Below are 16,435 nucleotides of genomic sequence, written 5' to 3'. Positions count from 1 at the left end.
CAGCACCTTTCTTGCATCTGAAAAATCGCTGCATCGCCTGCCGATCAGCGCAGTGCCTGTTGCCTCTTCACAATGTGTTTTGGATTTTCCACGCATTGTCACTGAGCATCAAAATATCCTGCATCCCAGTGAGGAGCCGAGGCTGTGCTCCCAGAAATTAAAGCATCACCTTGCAGCATGGAAAGAAACGATGCATCACCTCTGCCGCACTGGAAAAATCGATGCATCACTTTACTTTCCAACGCATCTCTTCCTCTGCGGCCCCCTGCATCGTGATTTCTTATGCAACCCAGGTACTGTGTGTTAAAAGGATACAACCCCTGATTCATAAGGCTTGAGACTCATCTAAACTTTTAAAAAGTGATATCTTGACTTGTGCGTATTGGATTTCTGTCGTTTTGGTCTTATTTTTATTCAGATAAATATTATCTATTTTTCTAAACTGGTGTGGAGAACTTTTTGTGGTGTTTTCACTGTGTTACTATATGAGTTATTGCACAAATACTTTACACATTGCCTTCTAAGTTATGCCTGCCTGCTCTGTGCCAAGCTACCTGAGGGTGAGCACAGGATGACTGTGTTGTGATTTAGCCTGACTAGAATTGTGGTCCCTACGTGGACAGGGTGCATACCTCTGCTAACTAGAACCTGATTTCTAACACTTACAAAAAGGGCTATTGTAGTACAGTGCGATGACCTGATTCAGACAGAAATCAGTATTCTAGGTTTCCAAAATTAAAACACCCCATCTGTGTAAAGTGTGAGTAGCATTCCTGCTCCCTAAATCAGCAAACAAAATGGTTTTGCTGGCTTTTATGTCACATGGGACTAAAGACTGACAGAGGACTCTTAATAAGGATCAAGGATGAAAATTATGTGATTTAACCCTTCATGTAGTGCAACCAGACAAGCTGTAACATGAATGAGATACTGGACGGTGTGCCCAGCATTTGCTGTATTGCTACTCTATGGGGCAGACTCACGAAAGCATTTATGAGTGCAGAAACTGGCGCTACAGGAACACTCTTTCATATACTCTTACATGCCAATTATAATCGACCATGAAACGTAGAACTTTGTCTAAGTTAAAGTGCATAAAGGGCACAGTCCTTTCTATTTGTACTGATTGTATATGAATATTTCCATTTTCTTCCCACAGTAGATGTTTTGTGCCCAGTTAACAAAGGCATGGCAGGGTAAAAACTACAGTAGTACTACATTATGTGCTCCCAAATGCTTTTGTGAATGTGCCCCCCCCCCCAGTTTGCAATTTACATGTCCTTAAATGGTACTGCTAGTTGGAGACTAACAGGTTTTTTTTTCTTTACAGACGAGAGAGGCTCTTCTGACGATTTTAGAAGATCTAAGTCCAGAAGATCATTTTAACTTAATTACATTCAGCTCAACTGTGTCCAGATATCGAGATATCATGCTTAAAGCAAACGGCAGCAACATAGAAGCAGCAAAATTATTTGTTAAATCTATTCGGGATTATGGAGGTGAAACATATTTGATTCCTTGCTTTTTTTCAACAACTTCCGCATTGCTCTTTAGATGTTTAAGTAACTTTCGAGCATTAATTTTGCAGGCTTCTGTGTGTCCATATGTGGCTCAAAGCAGTATGTTGGCACTATTCATGAACATGCTTGCGATTTGTACTTTCTGTAGCTTGCAACTCCAGGGAGGGAAACAGAATTTCAGACTCTGCAAATGTATTTGCGAAATTCTTATATTTGCCAAATATATTTTCACATCTCCTTGCTAAGCTGAACACTGAAAAATGCACAACTTTGATAAAAACGTAGCCTGGAAGGAGACATGAAATTCGTAAGAACATATAATTCGAAACCTATTTTCTCAGTCTGAAAACTGAAAAAATAGCATCTGACTGCAAAGGTTCAAAGTGATTTCACTAGACCACCTCCATTGCTGGTCAATAGCTAATGGTACCTAGGTCACAGCCTACTGTACCCCAGAGAAATGAATTTGACTTTCAATTAGTTTTTCATCTGATGTTCTTGATCGCTACACCCAACATCCTTCATTATTGCTCTTTTAACTAATTTAATTTAGAAATATTATGTCTATTTTCCTGCAGACTTGTCATTTTGATATTATTGCAAATGCACCACATACCATACAACATAATATAAACATGATGTTAACTTGTTCTAGCTCAGGTGAGACCATGGTCTAGAAAGCAGTGTAAAATCTAACTATTCGCAAGAATTAATTGTTATTCCAATGTTATACGAGATTTAACAGCTTTATCAACTTCAGTAACAAGAGGGTTCAATTTGCGTGTTAAGATGATAACAGTGACTGCATTTTGGCAGAAGAATTAAAGGCATGGATAACACCAATTACTGAAAGCTGAGAGTTTGTAAAGATGAGCTGGGATAAGTGAGGGTCAAATTGTTTTCAATGGATTTCATGTAAGAAAATGCCAAGAAAACTGATCTTCCAGGGGACTCTGCCCCTAAGCCAGTGATGTGTTGCTGTCTATTGACCACTTTGAACACCTTAAGTTAGCTATGTGTGCCCACCAAGTACTAGAGGATCAAAACAACAGATATGGCTTCCATGTGTTTATGTTACAAGTGCCACATGTTATTTACCTCTAGGGCAATATTACTTGCACATGATCTAACTTTTCAATTATTTCTTACAGCGACAGACATTAATAGTGCCCTACTGTCTGCAGTTCAAATATTAAAAGATTCAGAGGAAACTGCAGCCCTCCCAGAAAGAAGTGTTTCCATGATAATTATGCTGACAGATGGCCAACCAACTATTGGTAAGCACTAAATACCTCTCCCAGCCCAAATGGAATAGTCTTTGGGCCTTATTAAAAATGATAGTAGAACAATGAATTGATTTCGCTACATTTGAAAAGACCTTTTCTACAGTGTTCTGTATTTCTGGCTTGTGAAATACTGGCCTATTAAAAGTATGGACATGAGGAATTGTGAATGCAATGCAGGAATGAGAATTTCAGTACAGATTCCTGCATTCTTAGGTCTGGATTTACACTAAATTACAAAAAGCATGCTTTCTGTACCAATATCCAGTGTTCTGCCAAATTCTGTTCAGCAGTTTTTCTGGTGTTGCTGTTCAATTTTGCTATTGAAGAATGAATGCGGAAAATAGGTTTTGGGCCCCCCTTTTTTCTTAGCACCCCCTTGACTGTCACCCCAAACCTTACCAGGAAGAAGCTGAGGTGAATGAGACTTTTTTGTGAACATCTTGTGCAGATTTGTCAAACACTACCAAAGCTTTTAGCAAACAAAAGAATGTTTTTCTATGGAAATGTGTTCCTAGCTAAAACTACCCAGTGGTGATCTATACATATGTATAATTTTAGGAAAATCAAAAGGTGATTATACTTTTTGAGAAATTAAGGCTCATATAATATGGATATTTCACACTGCAGAGTATCCCCAGAGCCAGCAGATCTTGAGATAAGATCTGATTGGCTACCACCACATAAATAAAGATGTGATGGCAGCCACTTTGGGATTCAAGACTCAACAGGATAATTCACATTATTATATATATTAAAAGGAGAGATGGCACAACAATAGGACACAAGTCAGAGAATCTGTTTAGCTTTCATTTTTAAACTACATTACATCCACCATTTGTGCAAGAACGTGTACAGGCAGTTGCCACTGGATAGCTATAGTTAGGTCAGCATTCCCATAGGAAATGCTTTTTTGTGAGTTGCTAATAACTTTGCCACCGCTTGGCAAATCTCCACCAAACAAACAAAAATAGTGCTCTTTTGGCCTACTTTATGCATGGAATGTATCGGTGTGATCTGTCAATCCGGGTCTGAGAAAAAGGTGGATCCCAAATCACCATGCTTTCTACATAAACTTCAGCAAAAACGGCTCAATGGAACTACACCAAATTTAGCAGGACGCTAGATCTTGGGCCACAGATTGAGCTTCTTGTGATTTGGTGTAAATCCGTTCAGTAGTTTTTGTAGAAATTGAGGGTCAAAAATATTAGGGTATTTGTACAATTGGGTCCACAAGAGGTTACAGAGACTCCCACAGAAACACCAATTCAAAAATAGAGCATTCTGATTGGCCTAGGGAGCTTTATTTCCCTAGGGCCAATTCAATTCCCTGGGAGTCAGAGTCCTGCATGAGAGAGCATTCTGATTGACTGCTTGCAACATCAGAAAAACGTTTTATTTTTTTAATTTATTTTTCCGCGGGTGATATTGCGATACATTACACCAATTATTTCAACTTGCAAAATTGCCTTTAAAAGGTAGACAATAAAACAAATTACCTTAAATCATAAATTGTGAATTGTGAATTATTCACTTTTTGTATGCCAAATTATGGGCCTGATTACAACTTTGGAGGAAGGTATTAATCCGTCCCAAATGTGACGGATATACCACCAGCCGTATTACGAGTCCATTATATCCTATGGAACTCGTAGTACGGCTGGTGGTATATCCGTCACATTTGGGACGGATTAACACCTCCTCCCATAGTTGTAATCAGGCCCTATATCTCTTTAGTAGGTTCAGTTTCCTCCCTTATCCCTTTCCGCCACCTATTCCGTTGAATTGCTCATTTTGGCCCAAATCCCATGGTAACTTTTCATAGCTCCTATTCGCCGAGCACACAATTCTTCCCTAGCCCTGGTGGTCTCCATTTTTGCCATCCACATTGCATAGGATGGGGGAACAGATGATTTCCAGGCTTGTAGAATAAGCGATAAAGCTATCACTGTGCCTGTGAAAATCATCTGCCTGGATACACTGGTGAGATTTTTATTTTGCGTGAAGCCCCAAAGCGCCACCAGTGGGCAGGGGGTAATCACATGATCAAACCCAGTAGCTTAACTACTGAAAGATCTGTTCCCAGTATTTTTTTAATAGTGCAGAAGAGAAGCACATATGCATCCAATCTCCCTGAGTGTTGTGGCATTGTGGGCATAAGCCTGATGCTTCTGGATGCATATCTTTTATTACCGCGGGAGTATAATACAGCATCCACCTGGAGAATAAAGCAACCCTTTTAAAATTGGCTCCTCTTAGTGCTTTGTAAGACACTTCATTATGTTTTCTCCAATGTTGCGGATCTATTCGTATTCCTGTCATATTGGCTATTTGAGTTAACAGTCCAGAAGTTAATATACTTGCCCCTACGTCTTGAATTAATTTATACCATTTTCCAATCCCCGTTTGATTGTCATAGAAGGCCTGAACAGTAGGTTTATTCATGCAATTAGATGGTCGTTGCACTGGAGACAAAGAATGGTAAATTTGATAATACGAGAATTTTAGAATTTCTGGAGCATCATTTGCCCCCATCATAAATTGTGCCCATGTTTTCAGCTGATCTATGAGATAAAAGTCCTCAAGTGATATAAAACCTAGTGCTTCCCATTGACGTAGGATCCCTTGGCTTATTTTAACTCCTAAAAGTCCAATATCTGTGAGTTTTAAGAATGGAAAGGCCTTATCGATCTGGTATTTGCACTTTAGTTGTAGTATATTGGCTTGCATCATCGCCGGAAGCTTATACCTTACTTTTTTGGGAATATGAGGGAATTTTAAAAAACGGAACAGGTGGATATTTATTTTGAGCATCATCTGATTGAGGTGGACGTTGTATTTTGGCTTTTGAACTACTCTTGCTACCCAATCAAATAGTGCTGCTTCAAAGTATGCAATCATATTGGGGAGAGCCAGGCCTCCATTTGCGACTGATAAAGATACTTTAACCAGCTGAAGACGGGGTTCCTTACTATTCCAGATAAATTGTCTTAATAATATGTCTAACTCATCAACAAATTTTTTCGCCACTTGCAAAATCAAACTTGAAAAAACAAATATTAATAGTGGAAGGATTGACATCTTGACCAAGGCAATCCTTCCTATGATGGACATAGGAGTATCTTTCCACTTGGTTAACAATCCTTGTTTTGTTTTCAATATATTTGTGTAGTTCAAGTAGAATAAATCTGCAGAGTTCGGAGAACGTAAATACCAAGGTATCTGATTGGACTGAAAGATGAGTCTGCCACCCGAATACCTTGTGGCAGGACCGATACCTCAGTGATGTAAGGTGAAGCCTCGGATTTAGACTGATTAATTTAATAGCCCCCTAATTTGGAAAATGCCCTGATTTTGACGAATGCTCTCTCAATGTTTTGTTGATCCACCCTTAGATACAATATCATATCATTCGCAAATAGCTTTATTTTGGGCGCTGACGGTAAAGGAGGTTTAATCTCAGAATCTTGTCGCGTTGCGGCTGCTAAAGGCTCAATAAATAATGCGAATAAAACTGGGGAGAGCGGACAGCCCTGTTGAGTACCTCGAGTGATTTGTACTGATCCTACTACTTGAGTATTGATTGAAATATTTGCTTGAGCCCCTTTATACAAAGTCTATATTATCTGAATACATTTCTCTGGAAAGCCGAATTTTGCGAGTACCAAAAATAATACTGGCCATTGGACCAAGTCAAACGCCTTTTCGGCATCTAACATCAAGATTGCTGCCAGATGGGAGCTATGCGAAAAATAATCTATGGCCTGTATTAGAAAATTCGTATTTGTAGATAATAACCTACACTGATCCTCATGTACCAGCATTTGGGCTACTTGCGCTATGCGAGCAGCTAGGATTTTAGTGAACAATTTATAATCCTGATTTAACAGGCTAATTGGACGATATGAACTAGGATATTGCAGTGGTTTGTCCTTCTTAATAAAACTAACCACTGTTGCGCTTGAAAATTCTGCCAAAACCTCTGCCCCTTCCAATATTGCATTGAATAACTGTGTCAATATCCCTACTAGTTGATCTTCCAGAACTTTATAAACTTCTGCCGGAAAGCCATCTCCACCTGTAGCTTTACTGTTAGGTGCATCTCTTATAGCCTTAGTGACTTCATGGGAAGTAATAGGGGAAATCAATAATTTCTGTGCCTCTATGGCGAGTCTTGGCAGAGAGATCGTATCTAGATATTGATGAATATGTTTATCATTTACTTGAGTTCTCTCTGTATATAGATTAGAATAATGTGTAAAAAAAGCCTTTTTCGATCTCTTCAGGATGTGTAACCAACCTACCATGATCCTCATCGAAGATTTATTTTATTAAATTAGTCCTGGCACGCTTTTTAATTGACCAGGCTAAAAATCTCCCCCCATGTTCACTCTCTTCATATTGGCGTTGGTAGCTGGTAAAGTTATTAAGTACATTTTTAGATAAGAAAAATTCTCTTAAATTAGCCTCAGCCTTTGCTAACCCTTTTATTGTCTCTGAGCTAGGTGATAGTAATTTTGCCCTCAGAGCCTGTTCTAGTTCACGTTGTAGATTGGAACTTTTCTCACAATTTGTTTTTGCTATATAAGCTTTATAAGAGATGGCCTCCCCTCGTATGTAAGTTTTAAGAGCCCCCCAAACATAAAAGACTGGGGCGGATCCCTTATTTATCATCAGAAAATCAGTTACTAATGTTTTGAGGTTGTTTACCCAAACTTCCACTGTTAACAGTGATCTATCGAAACGCCATTGTGATCTGTATTGCTTAGTGATCGAATAGTTAACAACTCCCAAGTCAACCCAAGGCACGGCATGGTCTGAAAAAGAGTTTGCAAGTATTCCAGTTTGATGCCATTTCAATAGGAATGAAACTAGGAAAAAATCGATTCTTGACTCCGTGTTGTACCTTTTGGAGTAACACGTATACTCCTGGGCATCAGGATGGCCGGCCCGCCATACATCTACTAAGGCTAACTCTTGTATTAATTTTGGAAGAAATCGGGAGGTTCTGGGTTTCTTCTGTGCTTTATTCTTCCATGATGAGTCCCTAAGAGTGTTTAGTATGATGTTGAAATCCCCCCCAGTACAAGATAGCCTCTAAGACGAGAAAGATGCATATATAATGTCTGCATTCAATTTATATCTTCCTCTATTGGACCATAATAACTTACGAAATGATAATCTTCCTTTACAATTGTTGTAGAGACTATTATCCACCGTGCTTGTGGGTCACGGATTACTTCATTAAATTTTCCTACAAATTTACTTGAAAACGGGATCGCCACACCCCGAACTGCGGCATCCGCTGAGGCATTGAAAGAGTTGGCAATAAATGGCGGAAGTATAGGTACTTTAGATTTGAGTTTTAAGTGTGTCTCTTGTAGTAAAAGCACTTGAACCTGTGCTGTACCCAGCCAACTGATCGCAGCACAACATTTTGTGTTGTTGTTAGCCCCATTTAAATTGCAGGAGGCCACTCTTAATTTAACTCCCATTCGTATACTACTAAGTTAGAACGATGCCACTTGTCTTGTCCAATCAGGCCCTGCCGTCTTTGTGTTACTAGATTAGCAAAATACCCCTTATCTTGTGTCTTCACTTCAGTCAAGTACCTTAAATTGAATGGCAGTTGTGCTTTCGCTTTCACCATGAACCTACTTTTAATTTCAAATAAATGCTGAAGTTGCATTGTTAACACCTGCATTTTTTTATTATCTCCCCCCCTCCCCAGACCCACCTACCCAATAGATCCTACCCATCATGAACCCATCGGACCATATACCACCCCTCACCCCCTCCCCCCACCCTACACTGGAGTGCATTGACATGGCACCCCTACTGCCTTAGCCTCCAAGAGCCTCCAAGATCTGCAAGGCGGAGGAACCAACTGATCTCTAAAAAGCAAGTGCGCCTCTTAGTCAACCACTAATACTAAGTACCGGTGTGATTCTTCCTTTTCCCATCCCCTCAACCCCCCACCCCACCCCCCCCTCATTCTACATTTTTTCATGTCCCTTTATAGCTCATTCAATGTCTTCATCCTTATCCTTATTGGATATGGATTTCTAATAGGCCATGATGTTTGGAGCGCCGAATCACCTAGAAGAGAAAAAACAAAAAAATAAACAGAAAAAGCACTCTATGGCCTCGAAGCACTGTCTAACAATCTAAATGCTGGGATTTCTTCTTTTCTTTTTCCCTTTTCTTCTCTTTCCCCTTTCTCCTTTTCCTCCTCCTTCTTCTTTCTCCTTCCTACCCCTTTTGTCCGCATTCTACCCAGCTCCTTGTCTTTTTATGTGCTCCAGATAATTCCTTGCCTCATTGATGTTTTGAAAGACTTTTGCTTGACCCTTATAGAATACTTTCAGTTTTGCCAGCTGGACTATACACGCCGGAGCCCCCAAACTTTTACAAGCATCAATTTGACTGACAAACTCCTGTCGCCGATGGGTGGCTGCAACTGACATATCTGTAAATACCCGGAAGGTAAAATTCAAGGTACCCTCCTGTTTAAACTCAGGTACTTTTCTGGCTTGGGCTAGGATTTGTTCCTTTATTCTAAAATCCCAGAAATGTACCAGAATAGTATGTGGATACTTAGTATTTGCTGGACGCACAAAGGGTACCCTATGGGCTCTCATGATAGATAAATCCTCTCACGATTTTGCCCAGTCTGGAAGAATATTTTTACAAATAAGTTCGGACACCACCTTGGTTACTGAAGAGCCTAATTCCAGCTCCTTGGGAACACCTACAAATCTAAGGTTGGAGCACCGTGATCTATTTTCCATCTCATCCATCTTCATTTGTAGATCTTCTAAGTCGGCTTAAACCTGGGACGTGGATGACTCAACCTGAGTTTTGGCGTCTTCTAGATCCGAAACCCTCTGTTCGACCTGTAATACCCTAGTTGAGAGAAGAGTTAAGTGTGTGTTGATTTGACTCAACTGATCTCTTGTCTCTCTTCGGGTTGCTTCCTGTGAGAGTTTTATGGCTCCTCCAATATCTGGCCCATCACCTCCTCCATTGCTGCTGAGCTATTTGCAGCGACTGTGCTCACTAAAGTAGGGGGTTTAGCAGAGAACTGGATGGCGTGGCATTGGCTGGCGCACTCTCTGTGGTCAAATTGAGTATCGTTTGACCGCTTGACACCCTGACAGGTGCACTGACGAAAGATGTTGCAATATTATTTGCAGTTACTTGTCCTGTTAGAGTTGCACTCATGTGTGCTCTCGCTTGTAATGAGCCAGCGTCAGTCTCCTTAGGTGGTTCTTTCAGATTACTGGTGCTGTTTGAAAAAAAAACAGGTAGAAAGGTTGCGCGGATGGTCCCCCCTTGTGCTAGGGAGACAACATTGTGCGTGAAGAGGGGGGAGCGGCTGGTGGTGCAGACGACGATAATGAATAGGGGGTCACTTCTGACAAACCTCTCTGTGAAAGCGGACCATTGAACCACGCCGCTGTTTGTGAGGGGCCATTAACCATGCCGGGCCCGAGCACGTTGGAAAGGCTGAGTAGAAAGGGTACAGAATCTTGATTTGTGGTGACAATTATAGGGGAGTCTAACCCATCTGGCTGCTGTGAGCTATGTCTATGTCTGCCAAAGACAGGAGTCAGAGTCTTGGTTTTTGCCCCTTTCAAATTCTTTGGTGCCGCTCGAGATTTGAAGCCATCCCGGGTTAAATGTTTCATGATGACGAAAAGAGTTCTTATGATAGAAGCAAGGATTAGTTAGATGGAAGTGGAGTATGGCAGGAGAGGAAACCAATGCAGTTATAGACAGGAGCGAGGAACCAATGAAATTTTGGAGGTGGCAGCTAGGGAAGTGGTTTAACCCCCTGGGTTCGGAGTGTATAGACCAAATAAAGTGGCTAGCAACGGCGTGGCAGGTACTCCTCCAAAAACGAGCATCTGTAACCACTAGAACGCACTTGCAGCGCTCCCTAGACCTCCTGTAGATTGGGGCCTGCGAGGATCCTGCTCTATCCACTTTTTTAGAGTAGCCAGCATTGTTTACCAAATTGCAAACTTCTCTTCTCCCCTTTCTCTCTCCTTTCTCCTTTGACCCCTTTGTATATAGTCTTGGTGTTAAGAAAATTGTTGACTGCAGCTGACCACCTTAACCCCTCCCTTCTGCCAAGGTTCTTTGTTTCACAGTGTCTTATTTCGCAGCCTCCCCAGTCATGTCAAGTGAGCCACATCATCCACAGCAGTCTACTCCTCGCGCCGGCTCTTTACATACTGCAGGACCGCCTCGCCCCCTCCGCCCATAATATACGCCGAAGCCGTAATCGTACTCCACTTACAGGATGACAGGCGATGTGAAGTTTGTCTCCTCTTTTCTTGGCTCTGCGCGTCCGCGTGTCCGCCTTGCGAACCCTTAAGCCATTGGATCAAAGCTGGGCAGGGGAGCCGCTTCGTGTGCAGTCGTTTGGAGAAGACGCTTAACACACTGTAATGCACTCCTCATGCATCATCAGACATCTCCATTTCTTCACAGGAATCAGCTCGGTCAAAGGAAGGGGGGAACACCGTCGATCGCCAGTCGCCGCTCATCACTCACTCTTCATCCATGGCTCGATTCATCGGCGGGCGATCTCCGGGGCATCTTGTCCTTCCGCCATTGCAGCTCGATGCAAGGCCTTAGTTGCGATCACAGAGCATGACGGGAGCTCCAAGTGATCTCAGGATACCAATGCTGGCTGTGGTTCCAGAAAAACGTTGCTGGCAGTCATTACAGGACTCTAGGACTTGGTCCCCCAACCTGGAGTTTGGAAAAAATAGATAGAAGGGGCCACAGTATGGATGCCCTCCTCCAATTGGCTACTTGAGAGGTACCCTGAGGAACATCCCTGGGGGCAAATAGAAAAAAAATTGGCAACTTTTGCCACAATCCAGCGGTACTCCCAGAGGACCTTAAAAAAGAAAAAAAGAAATGGTTGCTGAAAGTCGCAAGGTTTATTTAAGGGGAAGGGGCATCCACAATCACTAACTGTTCACAAACTCTTTGCTGTTGGTGCTTATTTAGGAACACAGAGGAGTCTATCCCCACCTACAAATACTTATTCCAGTATGTAATTCTAGTATGTGATCCTTAGGAAAACTCTCTGAAACACACAATATAAACAATGCAACTTGCGGGAAGAGATAATACATTTCTAGAATATATCAGTTTATGTATTAAAATGTATGTGATTGGGATTGAGAAATATGGTTTGCTCTCCCAATGTAATATTAGGGTTGGGCAACCATTTACAGTTGAATATCTTTGAACTCAATGCTGCTAATGACAATAGGTGAATGGCAGGTGTTGATCTGTGACACTTCCTCTTGCTCCCAGTTGGAAGATGGCCAATAATTTTCTAAGATTAAATCCCTCCAAAACAGAACTACTTGTCATATTAGAAGGGGCATTAGCCCATAATGCCCTCATAGCATCACCCATTCTGGGGCTCCTAAAATATATATCATCCTCTTCATGCATCTTAGGTATCAGATTAGATACTAGTTTGTTGTTTTGCCCACATTTGAAAGAGGGAACTGTTAGAAATGGAATCTCTAGTTGGCAGTCGGTTTGAACCCTGTCCAAGTCTGGAGCCTCACTCTAGTCAGGATAAGGGAGATACCCGCTCAGCTAACCCCTGCTCATACCCTTGGTAGCTTGGCACGAGCAGTCAGGCTTATCTCAGAAGCAATGTGTAAAGCATTTGCACATAACACACAGTAATACAGAGAAAATACTACAAAAGGACACCACACCAGTTTTAGAACAACAGCCAATATTTATCAGTGTAAAACAAGACCAAAACTATAAAAATCCAACATACAGTGCTAAAGATATGAATTTTGTAAGGTTTAACTTAAAAATACAGTTCCTGGAAGTCAATAGCAACACCCGGGGCTATCACGGCGTTGTTACGCCTCTGTCGTCCCATCTCCAGGGGGTGCTGTAAAGGGACTTTCTATAGCCTGGGAATCACCTTGAACACTCATCTAGAGTCCCTTTCTGACTCCCGTTTGTTTCCCTTTTTGCTATGGTCTGCTTTTGTAGAATTACATTTGCTTCCTGGGACTGCAAATCCCATAATGCACAGCCTGGTAGTCAGGAAAGCCTGTATTCTGCTACACACTGTTTTCTATGGAAGAAGTCCAGTTGCTCCTTTTTACTTGATTCGCTCCTCCAGGACTTGCGAGTGTCTGAAACTATACACACCAGAGACCTCTCCTGTGCAGCCCAGTCATGTGATTCCACCTGGGGTTTGCAACTGCCTAGAACTGCTTCCTCAAGATCCTCGTCGTGCATTGGAGTTCGATTCCTTTGTGTTCCTGACCCTTTATCTGATGGTGTTCCAGTCTTGTTCCTGTTCTGTTTCAGCTTAAACCTGCTTTCTGTTTCTCTGCCCTGTTCCTGCTTGTTCCAGCCAGAGTCTGCTCCCTGTCTCTTAGCCTTGTTCCTGTTTGTTTCTTCCCTGTTTTTCAGACCTGTTCCTGCCTTGTTTCAGCCTGAACCTGCTCTCAGTTTCCCACTCCTGTTTCCTGCTTGTTTCAACTCACTGTATTCCAGTCCTGTTCTTGCTTGTTCCAGCCAGAGCCTGCTCTCTGTTTCCCATTCCTGTTTCTGCTTGTTCCAGCCAGAGCTTGTGCTTTGTTTTCCAGTCCTATTCCTGCCTTTGCTTCAGCCTGTGTCTATTCCCAGTTCCTGCCTCCTAGTTCATTACTTTTGTTTCCGTTACCTCTTGGGTATTTGTGTCTGGTAAGTGTACTATCAGTCTTCACCTGTGTATAAGTGTTTTCTTTTGTACTGGGGTTGTCTCCTGGTTTCCAGGAGGCAATTCCAGCCCCCATCCTTTGTCTAGTGTTATACGTAGTCTTTAGGGCCTAACAGTGACAGGTTGCTATTGCTGTTTTTCCAGGAATTGCCACTGTGTTTCCAGCTGGACCCACAAGGTCTTGGCTTGTGTATGTAAGTACAATCCTTGTTTGTGCTCTAATAGTACAGAGACAGAATCACTTGTGCTGCTTCCTTTCTATGGGGCTTGCAGGGTGACTATCTGTAAGAGCAATCAGCACAGAGGCATTGACATTCCCTGTTGCTGTGGGAAGTTCTGAGCCCTACCCTGTGTACAACCTTAGTGGTAACCCAAGTGTGTTTGTCCATTAGTAATCCTTTCTTGTTTGTTCACACTAAGGTTGCTCTGCCTTTACTTTCCTGTTTCCTGTGCCTGTCCCTAGCGGTCCTTTCCCGTGATTGCCTTTAGCTGCTTTTATGCCCCAGTACACTACCTCTTTGGGATATTCTGTGACCTCAAGGGGTGCCCCAACCAGATCCAGATCAGACCCACCCGAAACCGTGACAGGCGTGATAAAAAAAAACAACAGTTCAGTCTGTCTGCTGAGTCGCGGGCCAGCTACGGTGTCGGGAAGACCCGCAAACAGTACCTTTGGATATGGAGGGCGTTGTGATCCTTGCGGTGAGCTCCGGACAGCGGTGTCGCTGGTGTTTCAGTGTCGGTTCCGGAGTAGGTGCGGGAGTCATCGGGCCCTTGAAGTTCACACGCGTTGCGGATCAAACTCTGGGCTGATGAAGTCAGGAGCGCTGGCGTGGCTGACGTTGGGGTTGTGGTGCAAAGCGGGATGGTACGACGTGCGGTGCCCACAGGTCACGATGCAGGCAGCGGCTCTGTGGTGGTCGTCCAGTGGAGTCGGTGAGACCAGGGCTGCGTTGTGAAGCGGAGCAGTGCGACGTGCGGTGTCACCAGGTCACGGTGCAGGCAATGGTGTCTTCGTTGCTGGAGTGCTGCCGTCGGTAGGCTCAAGATAGCAGTGCAGACAGAGACGTTTGTTGATGACACTGGAGTCGATGGGACTGGCATCGGTGGACTGGGGCTGCGGTGCGGGACAGGACAGTTGTTCGTGTTCCTCACGAGCGTTGTCCACAGGCCACGGTGCAGGCAGAGGCGTCGATGTCAGCAGGAGCGTCGTTGTCGGGGATGCCCAGACTGCGGTGTGAACAGGCGATGTCTGAGTGCGAGCAGTGGCTCGGTGAAGTTGTCCGATGATGGCCTCGATGAGACCAGGGTCACAGTGCAAAGTGGGGCAGTGCGTCTCCATGTGGCGTTGGCAGGTTACGTGCAGGCCAGCCACTTCATTGGTGGCATCACAGTGGTTTTTCCTCTTGAACAGCACAAAACACACAGTTCCCTGCGCTGCAGGTCAAGGAAACTGAAGTCTTTGGTGTCCCTGAGACTTCCAACAGGAGGCAGCGTCGCAGAGTCAGAAAGAAGCATTGGTGTTAGAGTCGTCCGAAGTCGGTTCACCTGGTTCTTCTTGTTTTCAGGCCAGATTTCAGTCCCAAGGACCCAGAAACTGGCATAGGCACCACCTGGCAAGTGAGGGTCCACGGCAAACGAACCCAAAGGCTGGTAGGTGAAGTATTTTACGTCCCTGAGACTTGTTAACAGGAGACAAGCTCAGTCCAAGCCCTTGGAGAACTTTCTCAAGCAGGATACACAGCAAAGTTCACCCTTTGCACTCTTTTAAGACAGAAGCAGCAACTGCAGGTCAATCCAGCAAAGCAACAGTTCTCCTCCTCCAGCTCTTCTCCTTGGCAGAGGTTCCTCTTGATTCCAGAAAGATTCTAAACGTCTGGGGTTTTGGGTGATCTTCTTATACCCCTTTCTGCCTTTTAAGTAGGCAAACTTCAAAGCAAAGTCTCAAGTGTTTGTAAGATCCTTCCTTGTCCAGGCCAGGCCCCCGACACACACCAGGGGGTTTGAGTCTGCATTGTGTGAGGGCAGGAGCAGTCCTTTCAGGTGTAAGTGACCACTCCCCCCCTCCCTCCTAGCACAGATGGCTCATCTGGATATGGAGGCTAGATCCCAGCTCTCTTTGTGTCACTGTCTACAGAGAGGTGCAAACAGCCTAACTGTCAAACTGACCCAGCCAGGGAATCTACAAACAGGCAGAGAAAGGTTTAAGCAAGAAAATGCCTACTTTCTAAAAGTGGCATTCTCAAACTCACAATCTAAAAACCAACTTCACTAAAAGATTTATTTTTGAATTGTGAGCTCAGAGACCCTAAACTCCACATTTAGATCTGCTCTCAAAGGGAAACGGCAGTTTAATAGGATTTAAAGGCGGCCCCCAGGTTAACCTATGAGAGTGATAGGCCTTGCACAGTGAAAACCTAATTTAGCAGTATTTCACTGTTAGGACATGTAATACACATAAGTACACATAAGTACATGTCCCACTTTTAACCTACACTGCATCCTGCCCATGGGGCTACCTAGGACCTATCTTAGCTTAGGGGTGTGTTTACATGTAGTAAAAGGGAAGGTTTAGGCCTGACAAGTGGGTACACTTGCCAAGTCGAATTGGCAGGTTAAAACTGCACACACAGACACTGCAGTGGCAGGTCTGAGCCATGTTTACAGGGCTACTAATGTGGGTGGCACAACCAGTGCTGCAGGTCCACTAGTAGCACATGATTTACAGGCCCTTGGCACCTCCAGTGCGTTGTACTAAGGACTTACCAGTAAATCAAATATGCCAATTATGGATAAACCAATCACCAATACAATTTACATAGAGAGCACTTGCACTTTAGCACTGATCAGCAGTGGTAAAGTGC

General features: G+C 43.3%; 1 protein-coding gene across 4 annotated transcripts in view; it reads left to right on the top strand.

Moving 5' to 3' along the window:
• LOC138259001 (inter-alpha-trypsin inhibitor heavy chain H4-like) overlaps positions 1-16,435 on the top strand; it is a 536,359-nt gene that overhangs the window by 131,817 nt on the left and 388,107 nt on the right. For all 4 annotated transcript variants that reach the window (XM_069206377.1, XM_069206375.1, XM_069206376.1 and 1 more), the window contains exons 8-9: positions 1,331-1,499; positions 2,672-2,797. In XM_069206377.1, coding sequence (XP_069062478.1) covers positions 1,331-1,499; positions 2,672-2,797 — 295 coding nt within the window. The remainder of the gene's footprint in view (positions 1-1,330; positions 1,500-2,671; positions 2,798-16,435) is intronic.

The sequence above is a fragment of the Pleurodeles waltl genome, chromosome 9 (assembly GCF_031143425.1).
Source record: "Pleurodeles waltl isolate 20211129_DDA chromosome 9, aPleWal1.hap1.20221129, whole genome shotgun sequence".
NCBI lineage: Eukaryota > Metazoa > Chordata > Amphibia > Caudata > Salamandridae > Pleurodeles > Pleurodeles waltl.
The sequence above is the reverse complement of the archived record's forward strand: the minus strand, read 5'-3'. Positions and strand labels throughout refer to the sequence as shown.